This window comes from Hippocampus zosterae, chromosome 13, assembly GCF_025434085.1.
Source record: "Hippocampus zosterae strain Florida chromosome 13, ASM2543408v3, whole genome shotgun sequence".
Classification (NCBI taxonomy): Eukaryota; Metazoa; Chordata; class Actinopteri; order Syngnathiformes; family Syngnathidae; genus Hippocampus; species Hippocampus zosterae.
Window position 1 is genome coordinate 19907952 of NC_067463.1, and position 13090 is coordinate 19921041.

At 54.8% G+C, this 13090-nt stretch overlaps 2 protein-coding genes across 9 annotated transcripts in view; both read right to left on the reverse strand.

The window, feature by feature from the left end:
• usp34 (ubiquitin specific peptidase 34) overlaps positions 1 to 4452 on the reverse strand; it is a 34384-nt gene extending 29932 nt beyond the window's left edge. For all 7 annotated transcript variants that reach the window (XM_052083737.1, XM_052083735.1, XM_052083739.1 and 4 more), the window contains exons 1-4: positions 4070 to 4452; positions 1012 to 1102; positions 416 to 905; positions 103 to 153 (exon numbers count right to left, since the gene is read on the reverse strand). In XM_052083737.1, coding sequence (XP_051939697.1) covers positions 103 to 153; positions 416 to 905; positions 1012 to 1102; positions 4070 to 4112 — 675 coding nt within the window. In that variant the 5' untranslated portion in view covers positions 4113 to 4452. The remainder of the gene's footprint in view (positions 1 to 102; positions 154 to 415; positions 906 to 1011; positions 1103 to 4069) is intronic.
• An 881-nt stretch (positions 4453 to 5333) lies between these two features.
• On the reverse strand, positions 5334 to 12320 carry fam161a (FAM161 centrosomal protein A). Of its 2 annotated transcripts, none has more exons than XM_052083774.1 (8): positions 11947 to 12320; positions 10682 to 10896; positions 9765 to 10233; positions 8310 to 8890; positions 8067 to 8225; positions 7246 to 7345; positions 6831 to 6940; positions 5334 to 6667 (listed from the first exon to the last, which is right to left on the reverse strand). In XM_052083774.1, exons 1-8 carry the CDS (start codon positions 12118 to 12120, stop codon positions 6358 to 6360), a joined length of 2118 nt encoding a protein of 705 aa, XP_051939734.1. In that variant the 5' UTR covers positions 12121 to 12320; the 3' UTR covers positions 5334 to 6357. The 2 variants fall into 2 exon arrangements, with proteins under 2 accessions (XP_051939734.1, XP_051939733.1); XM_052083773.1 differs by having other exon boundaries at positions 6831 to 6943; positions 11947 to 12319.
• Between the last annotated feature and the right edge of the window lie 770 nt (positions 12321 to 13090).

Consider the following 13090-nt stretch of genomic DNA (forward strand, 5'->3'; position numbering starts at 1 on the left):
TCATGACACGACATCATCACAATCGTGACGTCATGTCCGAAAAGCCGTTTTTTCTTTGTGTGCTATTTGAGCCCGCGTTGTGAACGTTGCGCTCGGTCTTACATTCATGTCGCAGAAGGAGCCCAGGATGCTGCTCTCGTGAGCGGAGATGTCCTGAAAAACAACGGTCGTCTCATTAGGGCCCGCCTGTCGGAAATTCACGCACGCCTCGGAAAACGACAACAGATTCATTCGGTCAATGTCCAGAGAATAGCAATTGCTCAAAATCCTGTGAAGGACATTCAAGAATTCCGGAATGCGACATCTTGGCTTTCCGTGAGCGGCAACCGAGATTCTGCTGACCGTCCAGACTAAGACGGGGATTGGGTGTGAGCGGACCCAATTCCGATTCTGCACGATTTGCGTGTGCGTTCACCTCAATGGTGGGGTGCGTGTTATGCTTGTAAGCCGTGTAGAGCGGGAACTGGATCTGGAAGATCTTGGCGGCGCACAGCAGCAGCTTCTCTCGCTCGTCAACGCTCCAGGAGCCAAACGCGGCCGCGCCGCCTTCCTCCACCTCCTCTTCTCCTTCCTCCCGCGCCTCCTCCTCCTCCTCCCGCTGCCCCCCTCGGCTCGGGGTCTCGGCCCGCTTCCGCTTCGGGTCGCCGTCCGGAGACCCCGCGTCGTCCTCCTCCGCCGAGTCGCGCTCCACGTTGACGGGCTCGTCTTCGCCGGGCGAGGCCGGCCAGCAGGGGGGTTCGCGCGGGGCCCGTTGGTCAAGGTCGGCCGCCCCCTCGGGTGCGCCCTGGCGGCGGAGGCGGTCCCTGAGGCCGCCGATCTGGCCCACCGCCAGGTTGATGAGCGCGTACACCAGCTGATTGAAGACCTCGAGGTGCTTGTACTCCTTCAGGCAGCACAGACATTGTCTGCAAGGGGGGGTGGGGGGGGACAACAGCAGCCCGTCACTTGTTGCCACGACGACCACGCGCATGGAACGCATACGGCGCAAGGCCATCGACCGCGCGGGCTCACCTCTGCGTCCACGAGCTGATGTGAGCCAACACTCGCAGCGCATGTTCCTTCTTCAGCTGGAAGCCGCCCTCGCTGCAGTCTGCGTCCGAAACTGCGGAGCGAGCGCAAACGCCGCGGGTCACACAACAACAACGAGGTCAAGAAACTTGACTCGGGAAGAGTTACGAGAGGCTCGACGGCAATTCTAACAGCCAAGACGGCACCCGGTTTGCTCCAAAGTGAGCGGCAGCGCCGGCCGTTGCCCTTTCGCCGATTCAGAGAGCGCCGAAACTCATTCACTCCCAAAGACGTTTTGAAACGTCTTTTCAGACTTGGTCTCAAATTAGCCGCTACTGAATAAGTTAAGACGCGGTCCAATGGCGCACGCCATCCTCAAAGGGGCGCCCGCTTGCCCGCCCAGACGTCGTCTGCCTGATTGATTCCGAGGGTTCTCGCATCCCCCAATGAACGTCTCGAACGTGATTTCGGTCAGATGTCGACGACGATAGAAACGGAGCGGCGGCGAGTCATGGAGGACCAGTCAAGTCAGCTGCGACTTCGATACAAAAGCTCGGCAAGGCATCGGAAGGGGTCGGTATCATTTGGGATCAAGTTGGAAGCTCAGGTTGCTCATCGAATTTCTTGTTCGGAGCTGGGGGGCAAGGGGTTCCTTGTCAATTTCGTTCCTGTTCATTTATTGTTTTTTTGGAGTCTGCTCTCTCCATTCATTCACGAAAAAACACAAGCCAAGAGAAGCAGAGCAAATTATTTGCAGGGTGGGGGTGGGATGGGGTGAAAGGTCATAAAGCAGCTTTTTGTCTCTGCCGCGACGCACGAGCATGCGCAGCAAGTCTGGGTTCAAAGGTCAGCGGCACGCAACATATGGAGCCACCGGTCGAACGGAAAGGCACAGCTGACGACCACAACACCCCCCTCCCCGACTTGGATAATTTGCCAACATTTTTGGCCATCAGACACCTCAAAACAATGCATAAAAATCCACTACCCCCCCCAGAAAAGCAGGACTAGATTACTGCCGCGCCTTCTCCCCCTGCCCCCCCAAACACGAACCCAAGACAAATTTACCTAAAAACAACAACCTCTCTTTTTTGATGTTTGTTTTGTTTTTAATTGTTGGGAATTTTCGTCACGTTTCTGCTTTTGCCGGTGCAATGAAGACACAAAGCATTCTTTTTACAGTGCCGAACTTCTTTTCACGCCCGCATGCAAATGTGACAGGAGTCAAGTTTTGTGAGCCGCCAATCCCCCCCCACCCAAGGCCGTTCGCACTTACAGCGGCACATTCAAGGTTCGGGCGCCGTCCGAATTCCGCGGCTGCTCTCTGCAGCAGCTTAGCGCCAGCGTCCGACGTTTGTCGTCGGGAAAGCGGGTCTTTCTCTGCCCAGCCTTGTCATGGCTAGCCGATCTCTGTCGATGGCGGCGTTGCGTGTGCTTTGCATTCGAGATCAGCACAGCTTGCACAAGTTGGAGATCAAAATTCAAAGGGAAAACTTAGCGTCTCGCGTCAATTATGAGGGGGTGAGAGATGCGGGCAAGATTGGGACCCTCGCATGCAAAGAGAGCACGTCGATGCATGGTCTGACCACCTCCTCTTTCAAGTCTTCCGCATTTGTCATGGATCTTGTTTTCCTTGCATTCGTGCAACTCATGTCAACCTAGTTCGTTGTTTACGTGGGCGCATGAATACATGAGTGACCGTAGATCCTCAAGTCCGCAGACTTTGGCGCATTTCGACATGGATTACCGCAGAAACGTAAGGCAGAGAGCAGCTCGAGTTTCACCAATTCAGACGAAAGCTACTTTTATCGTTTTCAAGGTCTTGGTCTCGTCCTGGACTGGCGGTAATCTGGATTTCTCGTCAAGACCAGTTGATGTGATGAGTTGGCAACCCGACGCCTGCACCTGCAACCTTGGCGGGTGTTGTGACTGAGGCTTGTGTGTTTACATTACAAGATGCTACAGTCTCGCAGCGCGTTGCTTCAAAATGATTGTGTTCTTTCAATGTACACTGGTGAACACATGCAGGGACTTTTTTTTTTTAATTCGTTAGGCTGGGGTGAGCGATTTGAGAGCTTTGTGTGTTCTGCTTTGAAAGAGTTGCGGGTGGCACACTTGTTTGTTTTCTGGCTGTCAACTGCATTTGAGAGAAGATGACAACCAAAGAGAGAAGGCCCTTCAGCTGTTCAACCGAGTCGTGTTTTTTTTTAATGGATCCGGACGGTTTTGGCCGCGGACAAGACCGTCTTGAGCATTGCACGGGTCCGTTAACACTTTGAACGCGAGCGCCCCTCTCTTTTGTTGTCCGATAGCTTTGACGCGTAGGACAATGTCAATGTTGCCCGCTTTTGGGATAAAACCGGCAGCTAAAATACAAACGACCACAATCCCGGCATCGCCTGGCGACGGGGTTAGGGTGGGTGGGTGTTCATAAAAGACACGCTCAGGGAGCAAAGTTGTACGGCGCTAACGTTAGCCGGCGAGCTAACGGCTGCCTCGTTTCGGCAAGTGAGACGAGCACAAAACAAGAGGGAGTTGAACAAAAGTCCACGACCGCGTGACACGAGTCCATCTCGTGCGGGCTTCTCGGTCAAGTGAGGCCAAAAACAAAAAGACTGCGAGACGCTCGAGCTGGCAAACATCAAACACAAATAGGCTAGCCAGCCTAGCCTGTCCAGCTAACTTTCCTGTCGCTTGCATTTCTACAAGACCACTCTCCAGTTTCCACGACATTTTCACGCCCTCGACTGTTTGGGGCCGTCGACAACTGACGGATTGACCGGGGACGTTTGTCTCGCACTTGTGTTTTGACAGACTGGCGGACGAACAAGGCCCCGGGCTGACTGGCGATGTGACAATTAGACGACAACGAACTAAAATGCAGCCTGGCGTTAAAATCTACACTCACACCATCCCGACTGAAAAAAAGAGTGTCTCCCTTTCACACACACACATAAACACGAAGATGCAAGGAGCTAACGTTAGCCGGCAAGCTAACATTGATAGTGCGCGTGCACATGTGCGCGCGCGCGTTACAAGGCGAGCAGGTCGCTTTCCTCACTTTGATTCAGAACCTCCACCAGCCCGGCGCAGTTTTCACACATCGTTCGCGCTGAGGACGGCTCGACCGCTCCGTGTCAAACCATCGCTCCGGACGGGGGAAGGCGGCTGCGCGGCCGGAGGAGGCCTTTGACTTCCAGGCTGCCGCTTGGGCTCCAAATAGATGCCGACGAAGCGAGGGGCCCCTCTGCGGAGGCTACAGCGGTCGGCAGTCCGGGCGGGGCTCGGGGTCAGGTGTCGGCGAGGAGGCGGTCGACGTTGGCATCCGAGAGGGGCGAGAAAGGAACACCGTCGGCCGAGCTAGGCCGAGTCAATTCGCAGGCGGCAGGAGAGTTGGGAGAGTGGACATGGCCGCCATGTTTAAAACTAGGAATGAGGGCGGGAGGGAGGGAGTTAGGGGCGGGGCTATTGTTTGACGCAGCCTGGCGCCGCTCTTCGGCCTTTCGGCGGTTTCCGGTGAACTCGCGTGCACCTCGTTCGGCTTTTCCTGGAGATGTCGCGAGATTCTGTCGTGACGTCGGCGTCTCCCCTCCCGACGCCCCACACGCACACGCGCGTGCGGCCTCTCTCTCTCTCTCTCTCTCTCTCTCTCTCTCTCTCCCTTTCGCCCCTCTCTCTTGCTGTCTCCTTACGTGCAAAAGTAAAAACAGTCGTTTTTTTGGGGGGGGGGGGGTGTCTGAGATGATTTTTTCGTGCGTGTGTGTCAATTCATTTTTTTTGCCACACACATTGGGTCATTGAATCTTTGATGGGGTCGGACAGATCCCCACACATTACTTCGAAGAATTAAATCTTAAGGAAATTCATCAAAATAAAAATTAAAAATAGGCCACTTGATATATCCAAAGTACAAAGACAGCTTTCCAAACCACCTCATATGTGCACGCGCACTTACACAAACAACGTCAAGGACGGTACAGCGTCCAAACGAAAAAAAAAACGTCGTCACACGCACCCCAACCAAAGTCGGACCGGAAAGAAGGCAAGGAACTGCGAGTTCCCCGACCCGGAAGTACATATCAACAAATACAGAAAGCCATGAAAAGCAGCCTTTAATGTGTAGACTCAATAAAGCTTTGATTTGGGGCAGGAAAAAAAGCTAGCGTGTTTCATTTACACCCCCAGACACGCAGAAATGAAACGGTAGGGAAAAAAAACGTGCACCATGTTCAAGGTGGTGATGAGCAAGTTGGCAATGACGGGTTTGACAGATTTTTCTCCTGCATGTTCAAGGTTGCTCACTCGCACATCGCCTCACACAGCAACTCTGTTACGAATTTAAAATGTTCAATTTAGTAAGATATCAGAACAATCTCGAAATCTTAAAAATAAGTCCAGAAACACCGTTTGATGTCAGGCAAATTCAAATTTATTTTGTTAGAGACAGCTGTAAGTGAACAGTATTCAAATGTTTCAAAACAAAATAAATCGAAACCAATTTCTTGTGTGAACAAGGTTCACTTTGATCCAGCCCGTATCAATTTTTTCACACCCGCGACGTCCCGCAAACAAAAGTGCGGATCTCCCATAAGAGACACATGAGGGACTGTCCTCCGAGACAGGTTTCTCCTAAGGGAGACCTAATAAAAAGTCAAATCAAAACATTTTTTTACTGTGCCGCTGCAAAGAGCCACATCGTGCCCTTTCCTCGCGCTCGCACGCTTGCACACATGCGGGTGCCAACCCGTGCACTCGCGCACATAATATGCACGCATGACGCGACGCGCAACAGTCGGAACGGGCCGAAAATGAACGAAAGCTATAGAAACAAATAAATCTGCCCCCCCCCCCCCCCCCGCGCCCCATTTCCTCCTCCCACTGCTTGCGGTCGATTTGGGACCAGTTCGCCGGCTCCCGGTCGATTGCGATCGACGCATTGGGCACCCCCGCCTTCAAATCAGAGCTAATTCGCTCAAGAGTTTAGCGCTTAGCGCCGTTGTTTGCCGCATGAGCGGAGACGCGGTCATCTGATTGGTTGCCCTCTATGTCAATCAAGTAACGGGCTTGACGATAGGCTGACAGAGTACGGTCCGTGTATTTAGCTTCTGGTTTGAATGTCATCGCCACTGCCGTCGCGTTGTCGACGGTTGTCGCGTGAAAGCCCGGGAGCCGCATTGAACCGCGGCTCTTTGGCCACCCCTGTCATAGAGCATATTTGACAATAAGCTTCAAATTGCATGCAATTAAGGGCAACTTTCGACTCTGCGGATGTCAATTTTCCATCAGCCGGGTGAGGGCTGACAACATGCCGACTTGATGGCGCGGGATTTTGTCGTGGTCACGTCAGGCTTAATGGGTGATCCTCTTTGAGTGCTGAGCCAGTCCCTCGTCGTCGTCGTCGTCGTCGACGTTCTGCCTCTTCCCGTGCTCAGCCTCCTCTGCGCCGGCATCGTGGTCGTCGTCCGAGTGGCGAGCGGCGGCGTCCTCGCCGGCGTCACCTAAAGCCTCGCCGCGTTCTTTTTGGTCTCGGTCGTCCTGGAAGACGTTCCGATAGCGGGTGGGCGACGGGGCGGCATCCTCCGCCTCCGAAAACTCGCTGGCCGAAACGAGAGAAGAGCGACGAGACGTCCGGTCTTCCGAAGCGGTGCAACGCCGCCATCTACGGGCACCCGTCAGTCACTACAGTGCTTTACAAAGCGCAATTTGACAGTGTGACGCGTGGGTAGCGGTCAACGTTTGGAGCGGAGGCTCGGCCGTTCCCAAATTTGAACACGGGGCACAACACAAGCTCGGGCGCCCCGACGCCGGAGCCTTCAAATTACCGTGTGGCATCGGCCGTGGTGCGTGGCACCTTCCCACGGAGGAAGTCCTCGCTCAGGTGGGCTCGGCGCAACGTGTCGGCAAAACGCTTCTCTGCCGCCTGCTTGGCGTTCTTCTGTCACGAGAGAACATCACCGGAATGAATGGCACGCCTGGGACGGCGGTGCCAAGTTTGAAAAGACCTTGAATCGGTTGCCAGCCAATCACAGGGCACACAGAGACGAATAGTCTAATACAGGTAAGGAGACGGAGGCAAGTTGGCAACTTAGTTCAGGATGGCGCTCTTGGCAGGGGATGAAGAAACCGCGAGTTGGGCTCGATGCGTCGCTCCGCCGTTTGCGCTCAGATGCGCTCCGTTGGGTCTTCAGTCCCTTTTCAAATATGCGTCAGCATTGAGCGAGCGGGGGCATTCCTCACCTGGGCAACCTGTTCCAGCAGCAGTGGCCTGCCTTTCACGCGTTCCTCCATCTCTTTGATCTCCTGCTGATATTCCCTCCTGCGCTGGCGCTCTTGCTTCCTGAGCAAGGCGACAAGAAGCACACGGAGAAAAAAAGATTTAACACCCCGCCCCCCCAAAAAAATTCCAAACTTGAGGGGGGAGGGTAAACATACAGGGGGCTTAATAAGAACGACTTGCTTGACTTATTTGAGCAGTCAAAATTTCTCGCGCATTTCATTCAGGATTTTTGCCGCTGTGAATTGGGAATTTCTCCATTGTGAGACGAATGAAGTTTTCTTCTCGAATCTTATTCGCCACATAACTCAATATGCCTCAGATTGTGACTCCAATACTACAACCGTATTTTCCTCACCGAAAGCGCACTGGATTATGAGACGCACCTTCAATGGATGGGCTATTTTTAAAAAAATTCATAGATTGGACGCACTGGATTCTAAAACGCAATCTACAACGCAACCACTAGATGGAGCGATGCTCCTTCCGTTTGACTGGAGAGGCGTTCAGATCACCTCGAAAAAAAAACGTAAATTCACGATGAAACGGCGAAAATTTAATCCATCAAAAAAAAAAAATCAAGCGAGGAAATCACAAAATACATTTGATAGCCCCCCCCCTTACAGATTTTATCTAGGCATGTCCTTAGCGTTCCAACAGAACAATCGGATGTCAGTAAAATGGAGGAGAGTGGACCGTCTCAGAAGTGTTATTTATTCCTTTGAGGGCCGACGACCACCCTCAAGTCTGGAAAAAGCTGGGGGGGGGGGGGGGCATCTCTCACCTGAACTCCTGCAGTTTGTCGCCGTCGAGCCGCAGGCGCGGGTCATTGGCGCTGGCCCGCTTTTGCACCAGCTTCTGCAGCTTCCTCTCGCGCTCCTTCTGCCTCTGCGTCCAGCGCGCCGCCTCCTGCTCGGCTCTGTTCCGGCGCTCCAGAGCCTGCCTGCGCGAGCAAACTCAAGTCACTGTAGGGGGGGGGGGGGCAAGGGGGTGGGGGTGGGGGGGCTCGACGGTGCAGCCCGGGTACCTCACGGCCTCCTGTCGTTTCTTGGTGGCGTCCGTGTCCTTGGCGGGAAGGAGCTCCGCGCTCCCCGATGGGGACGAGCGGAGGCCCGAGCGGCGCGCGCCGCGGCGCCCGACGTCCGGTCCGCCGCGTTCCTTCGGCTCCTCTGGCCCGGGGTGGGCCCCCTTGGCGATGCGGGCCACGCTCAGCCGGAAGGGCCGGCACGTGGTGGTGGGCTTCACCTCGGCGGTCTCCTCCAGGTGCTTGCGGAAGCGCTTGAAAGCGGCCTCAAAGTCGGGCACGTCGATGCTCGGGCGGCGGCTGAAGCCGCGGAGCCGCCGGTCACGCTCCTCGCTCTCCGCCAGTCGTTTGCTGAGCGCGCCGGGAGGGGGTGAGGCGCCGCGCGGCATCTCCCGGGCTCTCGTCCGCTTCTTGATAGAGCGGTACAGCCGCCGCTCTTTCCTCAGCTCGCCTGCTGCCGACGCGTACGCCCACCTGGGCACCGGCTTGGCCTTGAAAGGCTTCACCTGCTCCGGCTCGCTGGGCGTTGGCGGCTGCTGCCGCTGCTCCTTCTTCAGGCGCTCCCTCTCCAGGAAGCTGAAAGGCTTGGAGGAAGACCGCAGCAAGGTTATGATCAGCGACAGGAATTCTGTCCCTAGGACGCGACGGAGGGAGGACGCCGCGTTGTTGTTGGTTGTTTTTTTTTAAACTCTTTCATTCCGCAAGACGTACTTGTGCGTCTTTTTAAAATGAGCCCCCCCCCACCAAGGACGTAAGCCTTTTCTTTTTTTTTGCGCCCAACAGAAGGGGGTCTGATGCAATCTGTAAATGAGAATAAGCCGTTTGCATTGTAAATCATGTCAAAAAGCGACCAGTAGGTGGCAGTGGTGCCGCAGGCGCTTGCAACGCATGCTTTTACAAAAAGCCCTTTTTCTCCGTTTTTTGCCCAGGAACGGCCATGTTCACGAAACGCAGGCATTCTGTCATGCCGATTGGCGAAGAATGGAAAAAGATGGAAAGTAATCTTTTTTTCTGCTGAAAGACTTTATTTTGGTAGGCTCCATGTTGAGATTTCATTAGAACCAACTATTCTGCGGGCCTTGTATGTCGGGAAGCAAAATAGCAAGACCAGAGTGGAGGCAAACGCTCTCTTTTCTTCGCGGGCTAATTCGTCACAATGGTATTTTCATAGCAACACTGCCACCTGGTGTACAGTCGGAGAACAGCCATGGCGCGAGCGATCAATCCGCGTTGCATCTCTCTCGCTACCCGCCCGCCGTGCGGATGGCGAGGACAAACGTTTCGATCATTCTGTTTCGACAATAGAAACTGCCGTTGGCAAACGATACCGTTGAGTCGCTTATCGCAAATGCATGGAAAATATCGCGGAAGTGCTAAGCCGCCGCCCTCCCAAAATCGCCACCGTTGAAAAATACGCTCCGGATGTATACTTGGCAGCTCAGTGTGACTATAGTGAACCTTTGTGTTGAGGTGGCGGTCTTGGCGCGTGCCGCCGCCGCCGCGTCGCTCCTGCCGCAGCTCCTTGTCAAGCGGCAGGCGGACGTGCGCCGGCACGGGGCTGGCGCGGAACTGGTGGTGGCACTCTGACATCTCCTGGAGCCGCCGTCTCAGCTGGGCGTTCTCCAGCTCCACCTCGGCGCGCGTCTTGAGGCCGCGCCGCCGCCGCTCCGCCTGGCGCAGCGTCATCCCAAAGGGCTCGGGGACCGTCGCGGCGGGGCGGGGCCGCGAGCCGTCATGCTCTCCCGGCAGCGATGACGCCGACAGGCGGCGGGCGCGGGGCGACGGTGCAAAGTCGGCCCACATGTTCTTGATCAATTCTTTGGGGGAGAACGGCGGGCCTTCCTCCGCCTCGTCGGACGTGCCGGAACCTCTCTGCAGCTCGGCGGCCGAGCGAGACTTCCTCAGACGCCGCGACCCGTCGCCGCCGCTGTTGAAACGTACAAACGGGGACGAAATTAGCACGCGCCCTGTTTCACTCGGTTGCTTTCGTGAGGACCAGCGACCGGGAAACAAGGCCCGACACGGCGAGCCGCCAGCAGTCAGGGATGCCAATGGCTAGTGATGAAAAAAAGCGGAAAGGGGGCGTGGCCTGGACGGGGTGACCAATCGCGACGAGTAAGACATCATACGCGTCCAATCGCAGGGGCTGTTTACAATCGGAAAATGGAAAGACTGATCGGGAGAGCTCGTGAAAACTCGACCACAAGGTACCTGAACCCCCCCCCCCCCCCAAATTTTCTCAAAGTATTTCGACCATTCACAAAAATGATCTATTTAAGAAATAAAACGGCGGATTTCCGAGTATCCGTGCAAAATTGCCATCCCTGAGCGGTCCCGGCCCGTCTCCGGGCCGCCAAGGCCGAAATGCAACTGACCCGCGTTGCCGGCGCGGCTCGGCCGAAGCCCGCAGTCGCAGCTTGCAGCGGTACATGCTCTCCAGCTCGGCCATGGTGCGCAGGTGAGCCTTTTTCAGCTCCTCCAACTTGCCGTAGTACTCCTCATTGGAGACGAAGACGCGGCGCGGGTCCGCGCGCTCGCCGGGCGCAGCCCGGGCCCCGCCCTCCTCGTCGCCGCAGTTTCCGCGCGCCACCTGGGGGTCGGGGGCAGACCAAACTGGCGTCAAACACAAGCACCCTACGGCGCCGGAGTCGGATCCGGGGCCCGGGCCAAACGGGACTTCAAGTCACGACGTGAAGATATATACTGCGGAGTGTGGCGAGTTCCGATGCGCGTCAGCGTCAAAGTAAAGCGCATCAAAGCCGATTAGGACTCCGTTCGGCCGAAGGACCAGCGAGGGCGGCTTAACGTGGTGGCGTCAGGTGGCCTCCGGAAGCCCGACGTGCCGGGCGGGGGCGCGGGTGAGGGATTAGGAGCGCGACTACCGCCACACTGTCTAATCTTGCCCACGAACAGACAACTGAAGGCTGCCAAGAAAAGCATGCGCATCGCTTGCACGTTGACAAATTTGCCAAAGCGCAGAAAATGTCGCTGCTTGTTAATTTCATCAAAACTTTTTCAGTTGGGGGTTGCCTCATTTCGGGCTTTCGGTCGGGGATAATTTCCACTTCTATGCATCCCGAAACGGATTCATTGTTTTTGTGAATCGCTCCACTCCTACTCAATAAATATTTGAAAACCAAACCAAATGTCTTTCAAAAATCAATCCAACTAATCTGTACTTCACAATGTACTGTAGTGTGGGGGGCGGGGGGTTGGTTGCATAGTCTTTGATGGTTCAAAACGGGGTGAAAACTCCTGCATCTTTGCACACACATCGGGGCTGCCATAAACATCCATATTTTAGTTTTTTTTTTTTTGTCCCGTGTGCCGACATTCTAACCAGTAAACGGGGCTGGCTCAAAAGAGAACTCTGTGGAACACCACCATGCCCCAAAAGACGAAACAAGGCAACTGGCCCCACTCATTGGAATGGAACCGTGAAATCAGTCTTTTTTTTTTGCGTTCAGCTGTAAAAGCTAATATTAGTGCGAATAAGAGCTTCGGGGGGGTGGGGACGGGTGACTTAATTTCTACTCGTTGGGACAAAGTGCTCAAAGTCCATTTTGAGGCGACAGTGCGAAAGCGGCCTTTCAAGTGCGGTCAGGGCGTGCGGCCATTTTGCTCGACTTTGTCACCTTACCTCGTCCTCGCGGTAGCCGCCGCGGTTGTCCGGGTGAGTCGGCTCCGAGTTGAGCGGTCCTTCGTCCCGCTCGTAGGAGGCCAGCGGCGCCCTGGTGTGCGGGTCCACCGGCCGCTGAAGACACGACGTCACCAGCGCGTTGTTCCGGTGCGCGTTGGCCATCACATCTGACATGTGAAACAGTTACAAGACACCCCGACAAAACAAAAGTACGAGAGCACGCGGGCCAAAGTGCTCCGGGGCTCTACAGCGCAAAGCAACATTTGAGGGTGTGGGGGGATTGGGGGGCACGTTAGCGGCAGGCTCAAAGATTAAAGGAAGCAGTCGTTCGTTGCCGAGCAACAGATGCCACCATGTTGTCAAAAGGAAGTGACGTTCCATGACAGGCGTGTCGCATTCAACATGGAATCAATCACAGTACAGTACTTTACAATCCTTACAACTCGAACTGAATGTAAGGATGCAACTAAATATGACCTTATTGACCAACTCAGCAATCGACTACTTATGCGGTGAATTGTACTCAAAACAAAACACACCTCTTATTTAAAAATGGGCGTTACGCAGGGAAGGAAATAGAGTACTGTATATTGAACAACAAAAACAAAAGGCAGCAAAAGCTGCCACGTGAACAAAGGATTTACCCTAAAACTAACTAATACAAGAACGAACAACTAGCTACTAACTGAGTAAGCGCGAATTCCCGAACAAGACTTGTTTGGACGCCGAGAGCAAGCGAGCTAGCCGTGACGTCGGATTCAGAACGCCGAGGCGGCAAAGAGGATCTTTGACCGTGGCGCCGTTAGTTGTTGGCCAATCAGGAAGGGCCCCTCCTCGGCCTCCGCAGAGCTGCTATTCATGGCGTGAACACTCACTCCCACATACAACACGAGAAACAACAAACGACGGCCGACACGGGACACGATACGGCCGGGGACGTGACACGGGTCATGATCTGAAATTGACGGTGAGGGGGGAAAAAAAAAAGACATTGATGTGGTGCTCGATTTGGTCAGTAACACGTCAGAAAAACGGCAAAGGTGTGCATAAAGAATGTCTCGGTTTGATCAGCAGTCTGCGTTCATATTGACAGAATTGGCCATCGGCAGACAACCGTGACAACATACAAAAGCAAAGGAAGAAC

What these genes read in the sequence shown, in the direction of transcription:
- fam161a (XM_052083773.1), bottom strand. Translation starts at nt 12,120, where the DNA reads ATGTCAGATGTGATGGCCAACGCGCACCGGAACAACGCGCTGGTGACG. An exon ending in GAGCCGCGCCGGCAACGCGG is followed by an intron (nt 10,234 to 10,681) that starts GTCAGTTGCATT and finishes ACGTTTCAACAG; the next exon opens with CGGCGGCGACGGGTCGCGGC. An exon ending in AAACGACAGGAGGCCGTGAG is followed by an intron (nt 8,226 to 8,309) that starts GTACCCGGGCTG and finishes TTGCTCGCGCAG; the next exon opens with GCAGGCTCTGGAGCGCCGGA.